Source organism: Phasianus colchicus, chromosome 20, assembly GCF_987193195.1.
Source record: "Phasianus colchicus chromosome 20, bPhaCol1.hap1.1, whole genome shotgun sequence".
NCBI classification, from domain to species: Eukaryota; Metazoa; Chordata; class Aves; order Galliformes; family Phasianidae; genus Phasianus; species Phasianus colchicus.
Window position 1 is genome coordinate 5,320,654 of NC_143455.1, and position 24,074 is coordinate 5,344,727.

A 24,074-nucleotide genomic window follows, 5' to 3' on the forward strand; every position below is an offset into this window, starting at 1 on the left:
GAGCAGCCGAGATCCGCTCCGCTCCGCCCCGCGCGCGTCAGGGAGGCGGGACGGGCGGCGCCATGGAGGAGCGGGAAGGCGGCTTCAGGAAGGTGCGGAGCGGAGCTGAGCGGAGCGGCCCCGGTCCGAGCGGCCCCGCCCCGCTTCACCGCTTCTCTCTCCGCGCAGGAGACGGTGGAGCGGCTGCTGCGGCTGCATTTCCGAGACGGGAGGACGCGAGGTACGGGGCGGCGGGGCCGGCGCTGGGGGGGGGGCCTCACCCGCGTTCCCCCCACCCCCCTTAGCGCTCTGTGCTCGCAGTTAACGGCGACGCGCTGCTGCTGATGGCGGAGCTGCTGAAGGTCTTCGTGCGAGGTGAGCGCGCCGCAGCCCCCGGCCCACCCGCGTCCCCGGACCGCCCTCACCTCACCCCGCCCTGCCCCCCCTCCCGGCCCGGGGTGATGTGTCCCCCCCCTCCCCGCCCCGAGCACCGCCGTCGCAGCGCTCTCTCCCCGGCTGCACCGCAGAAGCGGCGGCGCGAGCAGCGCGACAGGCACAGGCGGAGGACCTGGAGAAGGTGGACATCGAGCACGTGGAGAAGGTGCTGCCCCAGCTGGTGAGTGAGGCTGCTTCCTTACCTTCATCTGCGCCCCAGGGGTTTGCTGCCTTTAGCCCCTGCTCTTCTCTTTCTTTACAGCTTCTAGATTTCTAGAGACGTGCAGCAGAAGCGACGTGTCAGCTGCTGGCAGAAGATCCCGACCTGATGCTCAGTCCAGCTCTAGGAAGAACAGTGCCACCTTCCTCTACCCTACTGCTTCCCAGCTCCTGTCCCAAGGCTCTGAAGGCAGATGCTGTTTTTGAACAGAGGCCTCCACTCACTGGCTTTGGTGGGCCACAACCGGTTTCCCTCCCGCTGCCTTCCTTCTCTAACGGTGTGCCTATCGGCACGGTAAAGCTGCTGTTGCTTTCTCAGCTAATGTGAGAAACAGGTGCTGCTTCGCAAGATGAGAGGCATGGAAAGACTTAATGGCTCGAAATGTCATCCAAACATCAGGCTCTCCTCATCTCAGCGGGCGGCAGTGGCAGAAACTTCAGGTCCGGCTCCAAGCCTGGCTAATGAATAGGTTGTTAGCAGGAGCTCCGTTACAGGCTCTTGCCAAAAGCAGGTATCTGATCTTTATTTTATAAATAAACAGTGTCTGTCCTTCACTACCTTCCAGTATTTCTCCAGGGCTGTGACATCAAAGAGCGCTCAGAACCTTTTAACCATTTGATATTCTCCTCAGAAGCTGCTTCCCCTCTGCTATAAATTTGTTCTCACAAAGAAACATCAATAAATCAAAAACGAGGCTCCCTCCCTCGTGCAGGCTCATTGCTGCAATTAATCATCAAAAGTCAAGTTGCTTCAAAGACTCGCACGGTTTTCCCCTCACCCACCCTCTTTCTTTAAATCTTTGTAGAACGAAAGGAAAAAGGACAGAATAACAAACAGCATGTGTGAGAATCCCACATCATGGGACAGCTCGGCCCCTGGGCCGGCAGGGGGGCAGAATGGGGGAGCTGTGAAATAGGAAACCTCGCACATGGAGGAAAGGACCCACACAACTGAACCAGCTTTGTTGGGAAGCGCAGAGCTGGCTGCATGGAAAGCAGCTGACAGCCGTGTGTCCAAAGGGCTGTGCAGTGCTGCTGGCTGGTTGCAGCCTTTGATTAATAATAGGGAGCAGTTTTTTGTTTTTTTTTTCCAACTGACAGCTGTAGCAGGCACAGCTCAATAGGTCGCTGTAGTGCCTCAGCTGAGAACCATCAAGGTCATCACTCTGGATGGGAGCCACGTGGAAATTTGGACCAAAACCACAATTTAATACACATTCTTTTTGGTGATGGTACCAGGCGAGGCAGTGCCCCAACCCTCTGAACTGCAGCCTCTCTGCCAAGAGAACTGTTTGTGCAGCTGTACAATGAAACCAGTGAAATAATTGACCTAGTTCAGCTTTCAGCCCCACGACCATACGGTAAAAAGGGCAACAGCAAAAAATGCAGATAATACTACCTCTGAATGCCCAACACCCCTAGGGATGAGTTAGATACTGCAGCAGAAGAGAGCAAAACAAAGCCAGAATCTGCACGCATTGTTCTGCAGCACAGTAGGAATCTCTGTAACAAGTACCTTAGTGAAGAGCCTGCACACACCACAGCCTCTGGCCCCTTTAAAAGAATCCACCCCTACTTATTATTTTTTTTAAACCTTATCTGGATTCCAAATCATCTCCCCCCCATTCTGACTCTTGGTGACACACAAAGGGATCTAAAAATGCTCAACTTCACTTCCTTGGCCCATACCACCAGCATTCCTGACTGAAGAGGACTGCAGATTTGGATGTTAGTGGTAAAGTGGTATTTTAATAGCTGTAGCTTTTTTTTCTTTCCTTTTTTTTTTTTTTTTTTTGCATAGGGGAGTAAGACCTGATCTAGTTGTTGGAGATATCCATTTTTCATTCTATTAAAACAGCAGTAGATGAAACTGATGCATGGTGTTACACAAGGGGCATGCACAAACAACTGAATCAGTGCACACAGCTGCAAGGGCTCAGCTGCAGGAGTCCAATCCTCAGCAGAAACCTCTTCTGACTGGCACAGCCACTATTAGGGTATGTCTGAGTAAACCAGTTGTATCTTGATTTTTAAAATGATTAGAAAGTTCACTCTGGGGATCTGGTTAAACCCAGTATTAGTTCTGCAGCTGTTGCTCATCCCAGCTACAGAGAAGAAACTGGGCCAAGATTTATTAGTGCCTCTGTCAGATTAAGTCATGCCTAACTTTCTGTGAGCAGTGGTTGGGTCAAGACAGACCAGATATTAACTTTCTGATCCTCACTCCTGTACTTAACCCAATAAACTGCCCCAGTTTATAGTGCAGTTTATAGTGCTGTTCATGTCCTCGGACATTTCCTTCTCTTTGCTCATGTACTCACAAGTGACAAAACTGATACAATCAAAACAACTAAGGCACTTGATGTTGCCTGTGCTCTTCAAAAACAAAGAGTAGCACCCCTGAAGCCCAGTACAGCTTCCTGATATCCAAAACACTCCTATTTACTCTTAATCCAGTGATTCAAACACTAGCACGAGTACATCACTGCCTATGCTGGGAGCCAACCTATGGCTCTTCTGGGCCCCCAATAAATCCTACACAAACTCAGCACAGCAGCTCTAGCTGTAGCATACTTCTAACTTCTGTGAAAGCAATGAGAATGAAAGTACTTGAACCAAACAACAGCTCAGCCCATACAATCCTCTGAAGTAGTAAGCTTTAAACATTATTTTAATTTTGTTTTGTTGTAATACACCTTTTATAGACATCAAGCACCAGAAGAGCTTGCCTTTCAAAGAAAGAACTTAGAGCAGCATGTCTGCACACAGTGCTCTTGCATCCTCCACTGCCGGTGGCCGCACACATCCCCTGTTTATGTTTGGGTGTCATATAAAGAATCAATCAACATTTTTGCTCAAGCATTCTGCTCCCTCCACTTTAAGTCTCCTTTTTCCTCTTCCACCTTTCATGCTTCTCCCTCCCTTCAAGTTTCTTCAAAGCATCTAAGAGCATTTGGAAGTAATTAGACCTGAAGGGAAATGTTGGCCAGGCTGGGAGACAATGACAAGTGCCAGGAACCCTGGGTGCCCTTTCTAGCTACTTTGAAGTTCATTCAGATGGTACAAAGCTCTGTTTTGCTTTGTTGGAAAAAAAAAAAAAAAAATGGGAGGAAGGGAATGAGGCATGACAGGCCCATTGAAAAGAGAGCAGGTTCCTGTGAACTGACAGAGAAACAGAGCACTGGGGGAAGGAACACATTATCAAAGAGACCGACAAAAAGGCCTCCTCTGGCCACTGTGCTTTATTACATCTCAAAATTGTGCAGATGCACACATAGTTTAGAGAACAATTGTCTGTACAGGGAAAATGGAAAATGTGCTATTACCATAACATGGAACCCAGCTTGCCCAGAATGAATCACCAATCCATGGAGAAGACTTAAAAAATAAAAATAAAGCACCATGGCTACTGTGGCACTGTAATCTCCAGTGTAAGCACAGTTCTAAACAGTGACGCTCATCCCACTGCAGCATCTGCAGGAGGCAAATTCAGGACTAGCACTTTCCTCTGCATATCAACTGCATGCAGAGAACAGCTTACTCTGCTGTGGGAACTCTCAGACCACAGAAGACATTTGTAGATTGATGGTCACACGAAGAGATTCTTATGGGAATTTTTTTTCCCTGCATTATACCCATAGTTACTGACATAAATTATGTGCAGAGAAAATTCCATTAACAGATACCTGTGTTCTGGGGCAAATGAAAACAGTGTAAGTAAGTGCAGTAGACCAAGAGTTTCATAGGAAAAGGCAATCTGAACTGTTGTAAGTGATGTGCTTCCCTTAAACCCACTTTCTAGCCATCTACGCCCAGAATTACCAGCAAAAAGCAGAGAGGTCTTCTAGTCAGCACTAAACTATAGGTAAAATTGAATTGTATCTTGCTGCTAGAGTTCAAGCAGCCAGATTCAAGTTAGCTTTGAGGATAGAAAGGCAAAAGGTAGGAGGATTTGAATTTAAAAATACGGATGAAATCACAGTCCTTCACAGACATTATCTAGGAATTATTTTCCCTTCCATTCTCCATTCATATAATTTGCATGCAGGAAATGTTAAATCTTGCTTCTGTAGTCACAAAGCCTATAAACAGGCCTTGCACACCTCCAAAAGGTGAAGCTGGCAGCTGAAAGTAATAGCAATTTTCTGTATATAATTAATGTTCATACGTATTAGATCTCTCCAGGACCACCAACAATTTCTTACAAATTCTGAAGTAGTTCATCAGGAAAGAGGCACAACTGAATGCTCACTGCAGCTCAGGATGCTTCATCTCTTCCCACCTACAACACAAACAGAAGGCCATTAAAACACTTAACCACACAGTTCACACTGTATCGTTTCTCAACAGCACGATCTTGTCCTGTGTGCTGCTGTGTTCAGACAATGGTTGGGTTGCATGGAAGAACAGTCCTTCAGCAGATGGAATGGTGAATACAACATAACTTCCAGGAAAGGGAACCCCATCCTACACATTATTGACATGTATGTTCAAGCATGATATTAACTTTTCATACCAGCTGCTAGTGGATAACATACAGATGTAGGCAAAATGTTATTTATGCTTTATCCAGAAAACCTTTACTTGAGAAAGTTCTACTCTTAAGAGGAATGGCTCAAGAGTCCTAGAAACAGGAAATGGTAAAGATATTGCTTCCCACATACTGTGCATCACTATCCCAGTATGAGTGGTAGAATCTTAAAAGTGGAAAGGACTTTAAAGCTCACTCAGTTCCAAGCCCCTCCATGGGCTGGTTGTCCCCCACCGGCTCAGGCTGCCCAGGGCCCAATCTAGCATGACCCTGAGCACCTCCAGGGATGGAGCACACACAGCTCTCTGGGCAGTAGTGCCAAGGCCTCACCACCCTCACGGTGGAGAATTTCTTCCAGTATCTACTGTAAATCTACTCTCTTTTAGTTTTAAATCCTTACCCCTTATCCTATCAAGGACAGATCTGCCACAACAGGGAAACACACCCCAAGTGACCATTTGCAGCCTTTCAGTAACAATTTCACACCCTTTCCTATGCTGCTGGAGCTGATGGCCCCACAGAATCAAATAATAATGTTCTGCCAGGAAACTAACATTTGGCATTATTAGCCAGGGAATTCCAGATAACGTTTCATGGTTTTACTTCCTTATAGAATAAGTATTCAGGCACCTCTCCAGTGAAGGCTGAGGTTTAAGGAAGGAAATGATTTGTGACTGACAAGCACTGATATGCATGTCCTGCCAGCCTCTGCTGACATTTTCAAGAGCAGTGTCAATATTGAAAGTGTTTCAGTAGGAGAACTCTCTCCTGACTTTGTGATACCTGGTAGCTTCAGCCACTTGGGTATTTTCCCAGGGGCCCTTCTCAGCACCTGTGGAGCTTCATGCACTCTTGCTGGTTCTGATCGTTCAGTCTTTTTGTCACTGCTCACTTCTGGTTCAGGTAGGGATGGAACTATTGATTCTGAGGATGATGAGGCAGAAGGAGCTAATGGTTTGGACAAACATCTATGGAAGAAAATAAGCAAGTAGAATTACAACTTCCTTTTTTCATACTAGCCCCATGTATCACCACATTTAAGCTTTCTAAGTCAGACTGACAAGGCTCTTCTTCTCCATGATAAAGACCTTAAGATTTACTTGATTTAGTCACTGAAATCCTGCTTTACAAAGAAGGACTCATCAAGCTACAAATTCAGATATGACTGTATGAAGGAGAAACTGAAGTCCTAGCATCTTCAGATCATATTTCTTTTTAGAAGGGCACTTCATGCCCCCACCCCCCTCCCTGAAATACTCAACTGCAACTCTACTCAGTTCCAACATACCTGGCCATTAATAAATCAGCTGCAGAAGGGGAAACTGCAGAGCTCAGCAGGTCCGATTTCAGGTAACAATCTGTTTAAAATGAAACTTGATGAAATCCAAACACTTGTTTGGTAACATAAAGACATCAATCACAGAATCACATAGCTCAGTGCTCAACAAGTACCTGCTATACACTACAGCAAGTTTTCCACCAGCTGTCAAACAGGACACTTTCAAACTATGACTGCTTCTTATACAACTCAAGGCATCTTATTTTGTCATTCATTCAAAACCTTGAGATTTTGACATTTTCTTTCAGTGCTCACTCTATCTGAGGAGCTATTATGCAAAACAAGAGCATTATTCAATCTCTGGGACAAAGAGAAATTCTAAGTATAAAGCAGAGATATCAGGGAACTGAGGACTCCAATCTGTTCTCCCACCTCCAGCCAGTCCACTCAGCAGGAGGTATGTATGAACATTTCACAGCTGTCTAGCTAACATTTTCTACAGTGAAATTTCCTTCTATAGGATCATTCTTCTTTCATTTTTGTCCTCATAGTAGATAATGCCTGCTCAACAGCCTAACAAATCTCACAATAAACGTACTATATTTATATTTGTGCTTAAGCTAACTGCAATCAAATCCACTTTTATCGAGACCAACCCAGCTCTAATGAGCTTTAGCCATTCTGAAGGGGAACAGTTACCAGCATTGGCAAGGACTGCATTATCTTTTGTTGGAAGAAATCCTAACATACTGATACAATTCTTTTCTGTCTTTTACAGGTGCTATACAGTCAGGTAAAGAAGAGAGGAAGCTCACTCACCCCTGCGCTCCTCAGATCCAAAATGAATGACAGCAGCTGGAAAGAGTTTAGCCTGCAGCAAAGGGGAAAAAGAAGAGGTTACTGATTGTAGATGCTTCCACAGTCTACTGCAAACATTAGAGACAGGCAGCTATGGACAAATTCAGAGAGTTTAAGATCAGGTCACTGAAGCATCTATAACTCAGAAAAGTTAGAAAACTCAACTTGCATATAGCACAGGGCACTCACAGTAAATATAAAGCAAAACTCACAAGCTGTTCTCCTACACACAGATGTTCAGCAACACACTCATTGTGCCAACAACCTATTTGTTTTCAATCCAGTTTGAACTGCTAGTTCCTACTTGTTTGGATAAATGCTGTATTCAAACTGCTTTTTCATTCATTTAGCTCATTATAATAACTATAGGACTGCCTTCTTCACATCTGCATTTATCATTCTGATGAATTTTATCTGCAAATATTATTATTTTGTATTTATATATTTGCCTCTAAAAGAGATGATAACAAGCAAAGCATGCTCAGAACTGAACCCAGAACACCACTGCAATCCCTGCTTTTCAACAATTCCTCAGTGAGTGTTATTTGAGATGTTCATCAGCCAAAGCATAATTAACTTAATATGCATTTTAATTACACTGTGTCACATCTTAAAAGAATACATATGCAAATAGTTCATGAAGGAATGAATCAAATGAAAGCATGTTACAGTATGTAAACTCATTGAGTCTGACCCCATAAGTATTGCCTCCATATAAAAATGATACAGTATGTCAACAGCTGACTACATCAGAGGAAACACTGCCTGTCCCACCCATGATGGCCCCAGAAAAGTGTATACACCTCATCACCTTGAATCTCTCTGCCTACCTCTTCAAGTACACAAAGAACACACGTTAAAGAGCATATGATCAGTAAGCACTCGTCTTTTGCCAGCACACAAGTGCAATAAAACCAGACTCAGACTTTTCCCTTCTGTCAGGGAGACAGAAAATGTTGACTAATGGTCTACATTTACTCTGGCAAAATAACACCACTCAATTTCTCTTATTGAACAAAACAAACCAGTTGGTCCCGTCAGCACCAACTGTTCTTCTTCCTACTACCAAGGCACATCCAGGAACTGCACAGGCAGGCTGCCTGCTCTTGAGTTTTCTTGAGCCTCTGTTGCCACCATCAGGATACTGGAACTGACGCTTCATCCAGCAAAGCAACTATAATATCTCAAAAAAAACCAAAACAAACAAACAAAAAAAGCCAACAGATCTGAAAAGGGGAGCCTCTGGATTCCCACCTAGATATATAGACGTAGATTAATCAAGATGGATAAACTGGAGGTGAGATGAATCAGCTTCAACTATCTTCCTGGTACAAATCCCAACAGGTATGTGGCATTGCAAGTTTTTGGACATTAATCCAAAAGGTTCTGTAGACTTTCCTAAGTAGCATGGCCTGCATGTTAGAGTAAAGCAGAAGAGACATCCGTTTGTCTACTCCCAGCCTCAGCTCCTGCCTAGCGACCAGGGATCTTCACATCCTCCAAGTGTCATTTTAGCAGAAATCATTATTTACTAGGTCTTTTTAACATGTTAGTCCTCAATCAACAGCAGCTAAGACTGCCTGCTCCAGTCACAAAGACAGCTCTCCATAAACTTTTTAATTAAAAAGTACCAGCCACAGTTTAGAAACCTCAGAGAAAATTCTTCCAAGAGCTTTGATGTTTCCGCTGCATTCGTCTGAAGGGTTCCCTCTATTTAGGAAATGGGTGGCTTAAAAGGGAGCCCCCCCCCAGCACCCCCTCCTCAAACACACATACACTCAAGCCCTTTTGCACACAACATCCTTTTCATGCCAGCTGCAAGTTGGAAAATGAGGTTTTTGTAGCGTGTTAGTGTTGGAATTTTTTAATAACCTCCCCTCTCTGTTTTTCCCCTCCTGCCCAATTATCTTGGTAAATAATTAACATTCTGAAGGAGATAAGTAAGCACAACATCTCAAAACTCAAAGCCTTTTAGTTCAAAGCCCTGCCCTCCTCTCTCCCCACTGCCACCACCAAAACTTGCTTGTCAATCAAACTCTGGGCACACACATCAAAGCTCCATGCAGGAATGGCCCCAAGGGGTCAGAGAAAATTCATGGCGGGGCCAAAGTGAGGCACAAAGAGAGAGAGAGAGAGAAGCACAGACTGAGAGCTAGACAGACATACAGAGCCACAGGAACACACAAACAGAATGTGCCCCAGTATAAACCTCTACCCTATTTACTCACAAGTTGACAAATAATCTTAGTTCTGAATTTCAGGCTCTACCACCACAACCATTTCCCACTGCTGGCAAAACATCAATCCAAAATCTTTTAACTTAAAGGCACTGGACAGCAGTTCACAGGCACACATAACACAACCTTCACTTCCCTCCATCACTGCCCCTTCCCAGTGCTCAGCCAACAGGGATCTGTTACCAAATTTATATCCGATAAGTTTTTGCATTCAAATCTTTCTCCAGAATAACAGTTCGCTCACACCATCCCTTATCCAGTTTTCTCATTTCAGAATTCTCAGGTGTCACCCTCTGTTTCAGGGCTCACTTTGGGTGCAGTACAGGAAACAGCCAGCTGCATCTCACTGCTACCTCACCAGTTCTCCAGCCAGTCACCCACCAGCAGGACACACTGCCTGAGAGCTTTCTGCAACACTAAATATAAAGATATAAGTAGGAATATGCACACAGAGTGGAATAACCTCACCCATCAAGGAGTGCCTTGGCATAAAGGTGAGAAGGTGTTAGTATCCTCAGGACAGGAAAATACACAACCAGAAAGCTGGAGCCTTTCATATTCCCCAACATTGCTTTGAAAGCAGAAGCCACATGTTGGGCAGAGTGTTATTCAAAATGCATACTCTTAGATCAGTAATTTTTGCACTTACATGCATCTGTGGCCCTAGAAGATGAGTCTTGCAGTCTTAAATTCATTGCACAGGATTCTTTTAAGAATATCATTGAGCCAAGAGAGATTTAGAAACCTCTTACAGTTACAATGGGTGCAGCAGACCAACCAACCAAATCACAGGTTGCTTAAAACAAACATTCAAAAAACTCCACTCAGTTATACGTGAAGAATTACTACAACATAAGTCAACAGCTAGTTACCACACTGCAATATCCAGCATTTCTCTTCCTTGCTTGCTTCCTTGCCTTCATTTCCAGTCAAAGGTATAATGCTACTCTTCCAAGGAAAATTAAAACTATTAACCTATGGAATTAACGTTCAAATCACATTGTACGAGGTTTATTTGCAAGATGTAGTTAGATTATTATTTTTACTGCAAGAGTACCCAGAAATCTGATTGGAAATGGTGTCCTAGTGTGCAGTATATATATGTATGTGTGCATAATTAAAAGCAACACACAGTGTAAATTAAAAATTTAAGAAACTACATTTTTTTGTACCAATGAAAACCTGAGATCTAATGAGAATAAGTAACTTATTCAAGGCCACACAAAATGGCAGTGGCAAGAACGACAACTAAATATATATTTCCAGAATACCAACCAGGGTCATAGTCAGTCACTAATGAGGCAAGAAGCAGAAGAACCACTGTCCTGCTTATCACCTTCTGTATTTAAGGAGGGTCATTCCTAACAAACAATTCCTTAGGTTTCAAACACTTCTCAGTAACACAGCTTCACCACTTTGCTTTGGTACAAGATGAGATTCACGCTTTCTGTTTCTGCTGTCTGAAGACCAGCCTGTTGCTCACACAGCCACATTCAAACTCTGTAGCTACAGTAACCCAAAATTCTATTTCAGACAACCCAAGTGAAGTTACTCAGATACCACAGTGGTGAGCATGGTTTATGACAGCAGGGCATCCTGGCTGTAGAGTGGTATATTGGGTCATGATAAAAATATCTATCCTAGAACAAAATTCCACTGTGCATCCAAATGTGACGCACAGGAGAAATATTTCTGATTTTTTTTTTATTGCATGTTTTAGTCATTTGTTCTCTAGAGCACAAAAACGATTTCAGACGGTACCCTCCCTCAATACCATCTCAACACTTCTTCCTTCAGTGGGCACTTCTAGAGGCACGCATTCCAAAAATCCCACAACCGAGTACCGCAAATTATGTCCATTATTACCGTGCAGTTATTCTGCTCACAGAAAGAATGATGCTTTCAAATCAGGCAGGGACTGTTGTCTAAGGGGAGCTCGCAGCTGCCAGAATGAGAAGCATTCTTTCCGTTACATGATCTGAAAAGATTAGAGTGCCACAGGTCTGCTGTTAGTTTGATGTTAAAAGATGAATAAGAAAATAAGCACTTCAAAGGAACACGCGCATGGAAGGAGAAACCCAAGCTACCAACATGAAATACTGCATAGTACACACACCCCAAACACATAAACTTGCCCTTGGAAAATTCAACCGGAAAGCCGGTGGATCAAAAGCTTCCTCAAGCAAGACTGCAAAGCATTGCTGAAACAGAAATAAACACCACAGCCATGGTGAAAGGGGCAAAGTGACTAAGTGGTTCTTGTTTATAACCTGAGAACAAAGCTTCTCAATGTGGACTGCAACTGCAAAAGAAGATGGATATTCTGCAGCCAATACGGGGGAAATCTGATCCAGCTTGAACAGGGGCCCTTTAAAATTCATAAGGCAAAGATAAGACTTGAAAGCACTATTTTGAGAAGGCTACTTAAGAAGGAATCCAGGTATAGAGTATTCATTGAGCCCTTGAGCTGAGATCAGAAAGATTTGGCCTCCGAAATTAATAGTAGAAGAGGGAATATTTTTGGCAGAATTTCCACTCTGAAGTAAGCCGTGCAAGAAAGGCCTCATCCTTACTGCACTGCCTTGCCCTAATCCAAACCAGCACAAGAAGCAAGTATGTACAGCCGTGACGAGTTACCAGGACTAGCATGACAAGTAGGAAGTAAGATTCCTACCAAAACCTACTTAGATGAGAAAATCCTGAATGGGTAATAAAGGGCTGAGGCTTCACGCAGGAAGGTGAGTGTTATCCTCTGTGCGAATTTCACTATTAATTCTGATTTTCTTTATTAATGAGTGGAGTAACACCAAGACCAGCCACTGGAAGTACCTCTGGTAGAAAGACTCTCATGAAGAAGTTTCTTCTGAAACTGCATTCAGACTCTTGCCAAAAGCCAGAAGGCCTCACACTGCCCAAGCCAGTCAGCTTCAGCGAACAGAATGCCAGACGTGTTGCCCAAAATGGCATTAATGAATAGAATATGGAAACAGAACCGAAGGCAAAGAAACGAACAAACAGCTCCTCTGCACTCCTGCCCCACAGTACGTGCCAGAGGAAACACTTGGTGCACTCTAAGATCTGATTAAAAAAACTAAATATTTACATGGAAGAGTGTGGATTCCTTCAGCTCCTCTGAAGAGGGAATATGGCCTCCTGCCCTCTTTGCTGCCTTGACCTTCTCAGTGGCTGGTATTCTTACCTTCTGCTAACTCTTTCCTAGTATTAACTCAGCTCTTAATTACTTTTTCTACTAATGCCCTCCAGGTACATGCTACTCAAGTGCCTGGTTCTGGGAGGAGCAAGAAAGGGAAGAGCAACTCTGAGAAGTTTGGCTAGGCTAGGGAAGCACAAACAGGCAACCGGTGCTGTAAGAAACTCAAGGCCAAATGCTACAACAGGGAAGCCTGTGGTTGTTCAGTTCTGGAGAGCAGAACATTATAAAACACTTCAAGGGATGTAAGGATAAGGCAGCCAGCAAAAACAACAATAACAAAAATAAAATAGAAAAATCAAAGCAATGTCTTGAAGTCTTCACGGGTTCCAGAATACCTTGTTACCAAATCTGCATTCTCACTATAGTGTAAGGACACAGATTTCAGGAGAATTCACTTCAGACATTTCTTTCAGCCCAAATATCTTAGCAAACAAGTTGACAATACTTGTCATTTTCCCTGCTTTTGCTTATATCATAAATGTTCTCCCTTCATTGTAAGCTATCAGATTTAATAAATGTGGTTCCAATCTTATCAGCTTGAATGCACTGAGAGAGTGTAGAGGAGAAAAATATTGCTAATAGCATACTACACCATCTGCAGAGACTCCTGTGACTGGCTTCAATACAAATTACACTCGCATCATTGTTTGAACACTCAGATGTGCCCACATTACTACCTCAGACACCATCTACCTTTCCTTACAGGCAGCAGCCTGAAAACTGGAAGATAACCCACTGCTAGCATAAATCCTGGGAAACCCAGGTGCAGCTCCGTGATCCATACCTGACACTGGACAAGCATTCCCAACTAACCAATTCCTAGCCATAACACACAGAAAGGAACTCCACCCGCTACAGTACATTCCTAAAACATCCAGGCTGGCAGCAGTTGATGTCCAGAATGTTTTATGTTGAGGCTCAAAGAGCCTCTGCCTCTGAAAATCTCAGCGATAACCACAGGTATCCAGAAAATCCTTGAAAGGCAATTTCAAGGTGATAAGGACAGGTACACAAGCAGACAGGGTGCTTTCCAACACTGAGACAAAACATAAAGCAGTATCAGAAATTGAAGTACTTAGAACTTCAGGAACAGCAAAATATCCAAGAAATAAGAGGCAAGAAGAGGGAAAAGGTTAACTACAGGCAGATTTTGAATCTTTAGCATCTTGGAGATGCTTAAAAAAAAATGATCTTAAAGAAAAAATAAATAGTGTCAAAACTCAAAGCCCATTGGATTCTAGAGGAAAATGTGGCATATGGAAAAGAAATCACTGCAGAGACACTGAAAAGAAGCAGTATATTTTGTAGGAACAGAAGAGAAGCTGGAGGCTGAGACGGGAAAGCTTGGAAGGCATCCCAGCCAAATCTCAGAAAAAGACGAACACTCATTTTTTGTAGGAGACATCTGCTGTCGAGAGCTGCAGAGAGACTTTGGAATTATGGAAAAAATAAAAAGCTTTCCAATAAGCATGTTAGAAAATGTGTGTAAAGGAACTCTAGGTGAGGGATGTGTTGAGACATGACAGCTTAAGACAAAGACAGGTGTGGGAGCAGAGAGCAGTGTGCATGTGCCATTTCAAACAGCCTGCACAAGCCACATTTCCAAGGCTGCTTCCCTTGCCTCAGAACAGCTAACAAGTGGATAACATTTTTTATTATCTGCTGCTCCTCCGAATGTTTTCCAAATGTATTATTAGCAATGCAACTATAACTGGTTTCCTTTTCCTGGAGTTTCTCAGAAATCTGAAGACAAAATTTGTCTTTTGCATTTCCCATCATGGTTACCATGTGGGACTTGAGACAATGTTTTGAATGGCAGATGTGGATGAGATGGCACAAGTCAGAGGAAGCTGGGAGAAACTGCCTTCATGCCTGAGTTGGAAAGTCTCCTGTTTCAAAGAAACAAAGTGTTTTCCACTGGTATTTTTGTTACTGATTAAATCGTACAAAAATGGCTTTGAAAAGAAAATCATTTGTCACCCCACTCACCATGGTATTACTTCTTACCAAGACACACGTGTTCACATTCCTGTCTGGTAGGAGAAGCATAGTCTTCTGCACAACACGTTCAAAGGGATGACATGCTTAAGTAGAGTGTAGGAAGTCTGATGGAAGCAGAGTAGTCCTCAGGCTGTGCAGCTGGGCAGAGGCCAAGAGCTACTGCACAGCACTTCCTGAACCATGGAACCAAATGGGGCTGTGATCCCCAAGAACCTCAGAACTCTCTAGCAATCTATACCTGTCATAAGTACTGTGACAATACAAAGAATGCTGACACTCCCAAAACCACAAATTTCAGCAATGAATCTCTATCAGCTTACAGGAAGAAGAGATTTCTCCCTGTGAGGACAGGGATACACGCTTTGTCTCTCTCAATGTTCAATAGCCTACGAGCAGCTGCACTTGTATCATATCCACATGGCCTGGTCATGAAGTTGTGGAATTTGGAAAGCTCCATCACAAACAACTTCAGACACATGCTAATGCCTACCTAACTTGCCACACTGCCTGAAAGGTCCCTTTTTCTCTCCTGTCATTTCACCGTTCTGCTCTCTCTGAGGCATCAAGCTAAAACCTTCACTGCACTCTGCTTGACTTTTTTCTCTGCAAGTGATCTTCAGTCCACCAGTGCAAAAGGCCATGAAGCTCTGAATGACCCCACATTTTAAACATTGTGAATGTGGGGCAAAATGGCTGGTAAAATCTCTTTATCAGACTTTTCTTTGCACATGTGATTTAAGTAGCCATGTGTCTGGCCAGAAACTTCAAGATCCCTTAATCTGACATTTGTGAAAAAAGTCCACGAATCTGGATTTGAAAAATTAAACACTCAAACAGTAGCTTCAAAATGGTCAGATTTGTGACTAACATAGCCTCTACTTCTTGTCGTAAAAATTGAAAACAGCCACCTATCCAAATCCAGTGTCACATCTCCTACTGTATTAGGCCAGCTACAAATACAACAAACCGCTCTTGCCTTCTTTTAAGGTTAAATACAGTTTTAAACATTTTAAGGTTAAATACAGCATAGACAAGGCACTAATTGTATGTATACAACAGTACAAAGCCCCTACCCCTGCCACAAAAAAGTACATATTGCTGCACAAGGTGGACCTCTTCTGGTGAGGAGCTTGTGCTCTGAAGCACCTGGTCCCATTAGTTGTGGCTGAGAGGTCTACAGGGATCACAGCAGCACACAGCTAGCTTCTTTTGAAAGTAACTAAAGCATATGGTGGCAAGGGGGAGCAGCAAGTCAGAGAGAGCACACAGAGTGTGTCCTTACCTCAGACAGCTTCAAACTTTCATCGTTCAAGATGACTCTGGGAGGTGCAATAACTGAAGTTAAAAAACAAGTTACAAAACAGGGCCACCCAGTAACCAAAACAATAAATACAGAAGATATGGGAGGGATTACTGCTTTTTCTTTTAAAACAAAACAAAAAACTGACACTTCCACACAGCCTCCTTATTAGATAGAATCATAACATGGCTAAGAGCTGATAATACCTCCTCCTTTGCATTCTGCTGCCATATTTAGGGGAAATATATATATATACATCCCTCCCCAGATTATGTGTCATGGCATCACAAGATCTCATATGCATCATGATTAGGAACAGGCTTTGTGAAGTAAGGTCAAATATTAGCAACAGCACACTCACACAAGTAAAATGGTAAATCTGGATCTGCAAGGTGGCTTCTTACAAAATTTTTCACAATTCCAACTGTGAAAAAAGGAAGAGAGAGAAGTTTGCTGCATTACATTTGTTTCCTCAGATACCAGGCAGAAGGGCTAACAGGTAGCTCCAGAACTATCCTCTGTCACATCTGCAGACTGCCTTTTGCCCAAAGTAACACTACTACACTTGTTACCATTGCAAACCTCTTGGAGAAAATGCTTAGACCTGATGGTTCCCTGGCAAAAATCAAAGAATGCTGTCATGTCAAGTTCTTCTGTGGAAATCCAATAGCAGCTCCAAGATTTGCAGACAGCAGCTAGGTGAGATGCTAGTAACTAATTATTAGTTTTCCCTACCATATAGAAGTATCAAAAATAGCATTGCTGCCTGCTCAAAATAAGATCTAAATTAATAATAGCAAGGGTTGCTCTGCACACAGTCCGACTTCTTATCTTTTCTGAACTGACAGAGGCAGAAATGTCCAGCTCCTGTTATCCTTACAATAGTAGGTAAAGCTTGTTCCTCTCCCCCCTCCCACCTGTATTACTCCCCCTGGACAGCAGAAAGATCATCCTAGAGCCACCCCTCTTTTGGCATGCAGTTAAACAGTGCTGAGAGAGGTGAGCTGCAGGCACACCTGCAGCAGAGGCTGCTCTTACCAGTTTCAGTAGGTCGGAAGAACCCCTGCAGGATATGGCGGTCAGGGAAATGGACTCTCAACACCACCTAGTCAGAGGCAAAGCACATCAGGTCATTTGTGCACAGCCATTTGGAAAGGCCTGTCCTTGGCTTCAGATCTGTATGTTTCTTTTTAGATAGGGAGATTTGAATCTTTTACTCTCCAGGCACAGAAAAACATACAGGTTGGTAATTACTGTGCAGCTCCTGAGAGCACACACACAGGCTGCCTGGCTTCCCAAGGCCTTAAGAGAACTCTGGATCTTTACATACACTATCTCTTACAGTGCAGCAGCATTGTTGGTTAGCTTCCTGTGCTAAGTGATGCTCAAAAGACATTGCTATCTCCTAAATATGGACAGGTATAGACAGTGAAACAGTACCTTGAAGCACCTATGGTAGCAGGAATCTGCCAGTCACACAGCTCCTGGGCAGCATAACTAAAATAACTTGTACCATTCTATTTCCAGTGTTGGTCAGACAGCATCTAACCTGAGAACGCAATCTCTTATTTCTTTGCAACAAATCAAAGACAAAAGCTGCAACAAGATCATATTTACAAAGTGAGGTATCTCTAGTCCCTAACATTGCATTTAACCCATAATGAGAAACTTAACAGTTTACAAAGGAGAGGTGGACAGAAAAGTTCAGTCAGATAGAATGATGTGTGCATGTAAGAAGGGGGGTTTTGAAGCATCATCTGGAACAAAGCAAAAGGAGTTATACTGCATGGCATTCAACCATGTCATTCCATGAGAGATGATTTTAATTGGTACAGCTATTATGCAAGTCCCACAAACAATTAACAAGGAAAGAATTTACAACATCCTCCTGTGAGTAGCTGAAGATCTTGTTCTCATCTGGTTCACAAAGCTACTAACCCCCACCTTTGGACTAGCCAGAAGGACTAGGAAAAGAACAAAGGCTACCTTTGGGTAACGTTCTAGCTTTTCTTTCAGCTGAGCCTCCCTTAAAGATTTGGTCAGCAGTGGAGCTTCTTCCAGGCGTTTCCTAGACACAAAGGAAGACAGCAAACTGTCAGTTCAGTACATTTAAGATACATTTCGATTTTATTAAGAAAGTATAAGGTCCAAGCAAAACTGATGAGAATGGCTCAATTGTTCCATGTATCTCTCACAACAGTATTTGAGATGAAACAGTGCATTCACAAAAACATACACTCTTTTTTTTCTGTAAGTAAAGAAAGAAGCTTAGATCCAACAGATCCCTTTCAATCCCCTGTTCAGCTTCAGACCTATTCTTTGTTTCTGAATATCCTATTTACCAGAATACATTTTGATGAAACATTTGATCATATAATTACAGTAATGCACAACTATTTGTAAGATATCCCCTATGCCTACCTAGTCTGAAGGACTCTTTATTTTTGAGAATCACCAGGGTACCTCAGGAACAACAGCTGCTAAACAAAACCACTACAGGCTTACTTCACCTACTGTACTCAGAACTGTCTGCTGGTACTCCACATTCTAAAATGCTCTGAAAATATTACTCACGGTTTGAAAAGCAATCATGAAATTAATCTGCATCATTTCTTCTTTGTGTACCAATTTCTGATATCAATTCTTGTCTCTTCATGAAATCAGAATTAAGTTCTAATTGCATATAAAATACTCCCCTGCATGCATCTAGTCCTTAGTAAGATTCAGCAGCTCAGATCAGAAGCCAACTGATATCACTTTCATGTGGAACTTGTCTTTATATTTATCCCTGGCTGTGAGGAAGGAAAAGGATTACAAGCATCAGCAAATTTGGAAATGAGGAAATTTTTGAGGGGGCTGAATTCCAGTAACCCCCAACCAAATGACCCTACATTTGTACCACTAACTGCTCCAGACCCACAAGTGGCAGAGCAATTTTCAAGCCCATCTGTGTACTCATGTGGATTTCAGAGGTCTATGGGGAGAAAAACCAGCTCCAACTCATCTTGGCTATAGCGTAGTTTCATGGATTGCTTGCAGAGTTTGAAGGAATGTTGTGATGCTCTTAAAAATAAATACACTGATGAAATTAGCCTAGTTGAGAACATATAGACAGCCGAATGCTGTTGTGACAGGGAGGCTACCTTACCTTAAGGTAAGTTTTTAGTTCAGAACTGCTTCATAGAACATAAGGTTTTTCTTTCTAGCTGAAAAAGCTAGTAATTGTAATGAAGTCACAGAACCAGTTAGTTTAGAAAGGACCTTAAAGATCATTTAGTTCCAACCTCCCTGCCATGGGCTCAAAGCCCCATCCAACTCAGCCTTAACACTTCCAGGGACAGAGCATCCACAATTTCTCTGGGCAACCTGTTCCAGTGCCTCACCACTGTCAAAGTGGAGAACTTCTTCCCAAAGCCTAATCTAAACCTACTGTTTAAAGTCGCTGCCTCGTCCTATCACTACACTCCCAACAGAATCCCTTCCCAGCTTTCCTGTAGGTTCTCTTTAGGTACTAAAAGGCCTGAAGGCTATAAGGTCTCCCCAGAGCCTTTTCTTCTCTAGACTAAACAACCCCATCTCTCTTAGCCTTTGTTCATAGGAAAAGTGCCCCAGCCCTCTGATCATCCTCAAGATCCTCCTCTGGACTTTCTCCAGCAGAAGTACATCTCTCTTAGACTGAGGGCCCCAAAGCTTAACACAGTACTCCAATGGAGGGCCTCACAAATGCAGAGCTGAGAGAGAATCCCCTCTCTTGGCATGCTTGTCACGCTGCTTTTGATCCTTTCTTAGTGGGAGTTACTCCTAAGAAGCTGTAGCATTGTGCTCGTATGTTTGTCCATTACAAGTTACTAATTCCAGCCATTTAATTCCTGGTAGTTAATATGAAGTCAAATCAAAACAGAAAGTCAAATCAAAACAGGAGTTCACCACTGTTTTGAGCCTCCAGCAAATAATAGCACATCTAATATAAAAGACAGTGGCTTATCTTTCAGAAGAAAGGAGAAGAAAAGGAAAAAAAAAAAAAAAAAAAAAAGAGATGGGGTGTTAAGTAGCTTTGATTAACTCTTTGAAGTGTAGAAGACAGGAAGGAACCTTTCTTTCACTCCTTTTTTTGGTGAGGGACTGGTCCTGACTAGCTCGAGGTTCTCAGATAAACTTATCACCACCCAGGCATCACAGACTTCATGATGAAAATTTCAAGTGAAGCTTTCAAGTGAGACAATTAACCCAAACACAAACAGTTAACTAGTTCACACACAAAGGTTCTTTAAACAGAAATATGGCATAGCCTTTGAAATCAAACTGCACGAAGGGTGGAGATTTCCAATGCTTATCATTAATTCCATACCCAATAACTTACCTACAACCCTTACCCCAGAAATCACAGCCAGCAACAGGGGCACAGTGTGACTGCACTCAGCAAAAGGATATGAAGCAAACACAGTCACCAATAGAAAGGGAACTTGCCTCTCACTCTGCAGTTGTGCCAAACGTTTCCGTACATCATCCACCGTGACTTCAAAAAATTCATCAGGAAGGTCTTCCAGGTCAGCAGGAAGTGGATCTAGCAGGTCTGGGTGACACAGAAGTGGCTCTCGTTCTACAAGCTACAGAATAAAAACAGGTGTGGATTAGTCAACGCACTGCTTTGCTTACACTGTAAGGTTCCTGAATAAAATGAGTGTTTGCAAAACTGAACTACAACCAGTAGTTGAGAATTCATGACACAAAGGAAGTACTCCACTCTCTCACCATCCCACAGGCATCACACAATGAGTACAGGTGCTATTCTACGTACCAGAGCTTACAAACTGCCCTTTTAAGCTGTTTATATGCCATGTACTCCTGCCTGTCATCATACCTTCCATTCTCTTTGCTTTGCATTCTCTTGCCATAGAGCCAAGAGCAACAGTTCTCAGTCAGGTCTCGACCCATTTTTTCTTACTCTAAACAGCCACCCTTTTACCTGTTGAGTTCTCTCAACTCAGTCACTGTGGGGTTTTATCATGTTTCAACTTTTTGACCCAGTTTCTGGTATGTAACCCTTCTCATCCCACACACAGAACTGCCTTAGACAACTAAACCCTTTCGCTTTGCACTGTAAAAAGTACTTGGCACTGACTGCACATAACCACTATAAGGGTGACATACACATAAGGCTGTTATACGTCTACATACTCTTGAACAATTCAGACCTTTTAAGCCATGGACATCTTTAAATGCCCAGAGCCTTGAAGCAGTGCACTATACTACAGCCAGCAGGATTTGCAGGGGGAAGCAGTCCATGACTGAGGAGCCCCACGAGAACAAAAGTTTTGATAGTTAATACAGCATTTCTTTACAGTTGGCCTAACACAGCCCTACGCTCTACGAATAAATCTGTTTCCCATTTCTCCCCCCTATATTCCCTTACATATTCTTTCCAATCCAAATGAATGCCTGAACGCCTGCCCTCCATCTCCCTTCCCCCAGGCACGGGCCCCTTGGGAACAGAAAGAGTCTCCTTCAATTGTCAAAAGAGACAACAAATTACAAGGCAACATCCACTCTATTTGCGGGCACTAAAGGGTAATTTGAGAAATTAGAAGAGCGAGGTTGTATGGGTGGGACCCTTGGCTACATTTAGAAAGCTGAGCAGAGCCCGCTGTAACTAGAGGGTGAAAGACCCTGATTGCAGCTTTCTTTCCCTGGGCGCAGGGAGGAACGCGGGGCTGCTGCAGGGAGCGATGCTGAGCAGCACAGTAGGGCTCAGTGCTGCAAGCAGGGGCTGGGAAGGCCAGGCTGGCATCAGGGTTAGCCCAGCCTCCCCACCCATCAGGCACGTCTCATTTCACTCTGAACACACGCATACAGAGAAAAGACTTGTGGAACGTCCCCCCCACTGCCATTCTCCAGCCTACTGGAACTACACACGTGCTGACACAAAACATTCTACTTCCCATAGATAAATGCCCCATTCAAGATGTCTCCATTTAACTCTGCAGCATACCTGCATCAGCCCAGCACAGACAGATGGGAGCTGAAACACGGCCGTGTGATTTTCTCCTGTTTCCTAGCCTGAATACTGCTGACATTGACTTCCAAACTGACAGCACTCAGCTGCAACTTAACATGAAGAAACAGAAAATTTTCTGTACTGAGGAGCAGATATGTGAACATCTAGCAAGACTGCGAGCACACATCACTACAGTAAGAATCTCCTAGCATGACAATTTCAGCTCAGTCCCAACAACAACGAGAGTTATGGAGTGAGCTGTAATGAGTGAAAAATGATCCAAGCATTCTGAGCTTGTTTTTCAAAGCTTCTGCAATTTGATTTCAGAATTGCGTGGCACTGTGATTCCGATCAAAGAGCTGCATGAGGTATCTATAAGGCACTGCTCAGCAGCCAGAAGACATGACTGTTCTGCCCCTGAGGATGCAAAAGCTGCCACATCATCACATCTCTTCTGCTACACATTTCACACCCGCTGGAATCATCCAGACACGTTGCCTCCTTACAGGCATGAGAAACACTCTTCAGAGAGAAAATGTTCTGCTATTGCTCCATCAATTCTCTCCTTCCCCAAAGCCCAGTAACCAACCACCCCATCCCCATTTCCTTATCCATTACCATTTACTCACTTAGCTATTCCCATCAGGCACCTCACAATCTGAGTACTTTCAATACAGTTTTATTGCAACGCATCACCCACCAGCCAAAGGTACAGGCAGAATCCAAGGGCAATTTTGGAAACAGAACACACCAGGCCAACCAAATTACTTTCCAGCCCAGGTGTGGCACTCTCTGCACGACAGAAGGCAGTGAAAGGTGACTGTAAGGCAGTTTCTACCTTCCATTATCTAACTCAGAAGAATTACACACCTGCTGCCATCTTTCTGCAGCAATACCTGCGTTATGGTTTGTCACCTTCCCAAAATAGCAATTCTTCAAAGTCTCTGCTTCTACAACCAAAGCCATAACATCACACGCTTCCCAACAGTGGGCTGAAGTCATCTATTCACAGCAGTGTCTGCTACACAAGCTATGTAACTGCAGTCTATGCCATACCATCAACTGCAAGGAAAGCAATTCACTCCAAGGTCGCTGCTCTGGCCCTAAGAAGGCGAGCTGAGGAAAACCTTTATCCAACTTTAAGGATAGTGGAGGCTGTTGTGCTTTCCAGAGCCGTAAGATCTCCTTGGAGACCCACCTCCTCCCCACCACCTCAGGGAGCTCTAATCTCCAGGGGAATCTGGTGTAATGTTACCTTCTAATAATTAATGTTCTGACATCAAAGTCAGCACGCAGCTGTCTGTAAACCATCTTTAGCCTAAGAAACGAAGGGACGCCAGCACAGATTTTATCCAGCCTCTCTTCGGCTCCAAAAACCACACACAGGCAAAGCATTAATGGGAAGATTCTTTTACAAAAATGGACCTTTGATGTTTAAAAATAATTTGTTTTGTTTTGTTTTGTTTTTCCCCCCTCAGGACTGAAAAGGGACAAAAAGCAGATGCCATGTGGCTAGCTCCGCTCTGCTGTTGCTGCTGAGAGCAGAGGATGGCAGGAATGGAGGAGGAACAAAATGTAATCAATCAGCTGCAAAAGCACCAGAGATCAAAGAGCTTGAAAACAGCAGTCAAAAATCACATGCTGTTTAACACAAGGGCAGAGCCCCCCCCAACAGAATCTGCAGCTGCTCCCAGGGCTGCTCTCAAACTGGAGGAGAAGCCAGTTCCCAAAGTGCCTCCGAGTGGATTGAACTGGACTGCACTTCTGAACAAGATTCTGGATTGCACACAAGAGTCCCCAGGCCACTGCAGCACAGCTCTGTGCCCATCAGCACAGCTTCCCATTAAGCTGTAGCCAGTACAATTATAAAATCAGCTCTGTCTCTCCAGTCAGCATGCAGAAAAGCGCAGACTGCAGATGGAGAATAGCAGCAAACCCTGGTGCTTTTCCTTCCTTTTCAGATACAACTGAAACTCCTCCTTTCCAAATCCCTCATAGGTGAGAGTGTCACTGAAGCAAGCAATGC

General features: G+C 43.6%; 2 protein-coding genes across 6 annotated transcripts in view; one reads left to right on the plus strand and one right to left on the minus strand.

The window, feature by feature from the left end:
- The first annotated feature begins 18 nt into the window (after window positions 1-18).
- On the plus strand, window positions 19-1,188 carry CENPX (centromere protein X). Its single transcript, XM_031599018.2, has 5 exons — window positions 19-92; window positions 169-220; window positions 301-354; window positions 507-595; window positions 677-1,188. The coding sequence occupies exons 1-5, from the start codon at window positions 63-65 to the stop codon at window positions 689-691; spliced, it is 240 nt and encodes a 79-aa protein (XP_031454878.1). The 5' UTR covers window positions 19-62; the 3' UTR covers window positions 692-1,188.
- Window positions 1,189-3,286: 2,098 nt separating this feature from the next.
- Window positions 3,287-24,074, minus strand: part of ASPSCR1 (ASPSCR1 tether for SLC2A4, UBX domain containing) — a 40,454-nt gene continuing 19,666 nt past the window's right edge. For 3 of the 5 annotated variants that reach the window (XM_090121887.1, XM_031599008.2, XM_090121886.1), the window contains 9 exons: window positions 20,521-20,660; window positions 18,040-18,121; window positions 17,092-17,158; window positions 16,415-16,477; window positions 16,036-16,088; window positions 7,263-7,314; window positions 6,453-6,522; window positions 5,948-6,132; window positions 3,287-4,915 (listed from right to left, as the gene is read on the minus strand). In XM_090121887.1, coding sequence (XP_089978013.1) covers window positions 4,902-4,915; window positions 5,948-6,132; window positions 6,453-6,522; window positions 7,263-7,314; window positions 16,036-16,088; window positions 16,415-16,477; window positions 17,092-17,158; window positions 18,040-18,121; window positions 20,521-20,660 — 726 coding nt within the window. In that variant the 3' untranslated portion in view covers window positions 3,287-4,901. Of the gene's footprint in view, window positions 4,916-5,947; window positions 6,133-6,452; window positions 6,523-7,262; window positions 7,315-11,404; window positions 11,517-16,035; window positions 16,089-16,414; window positions 16,478-17,091; window positions 17,159-18,039; window positions 18,122-20,520; window positions 20,661-24,074 lie in introns of those variants that run through there. The other 2 variants (XR_016459066.1, XR_016459067.1) reach the window with 2 other exon arrangements.

What these genes read in the sequence shown, in the direction of transcription:
- CENPX (XM_031599018.2), top strand. Translation starts at nt 63, where the DNA reads ATGGAGGAGCGGGAAGGCGGCTTCAGGAAG. An exon ending in GGGAAGGCGGCTTCAGGAAG is followed by an intron (nt 93 to 168) that starts GTGCGGAGCGGA and finishes CTCTCCGCGCAG; the next exon opens with GAGACGGTGGAGCGGCTGCT. An exon ending in GCTGAAGGTCTTCGTGCGAG is followed by an intron (nt 355 to 506) that starts GTGAGCGCGCCG and finishes GCTGCACCGCAG; the next exon opens with AAGCGGCGGCGCGAGCAGCG.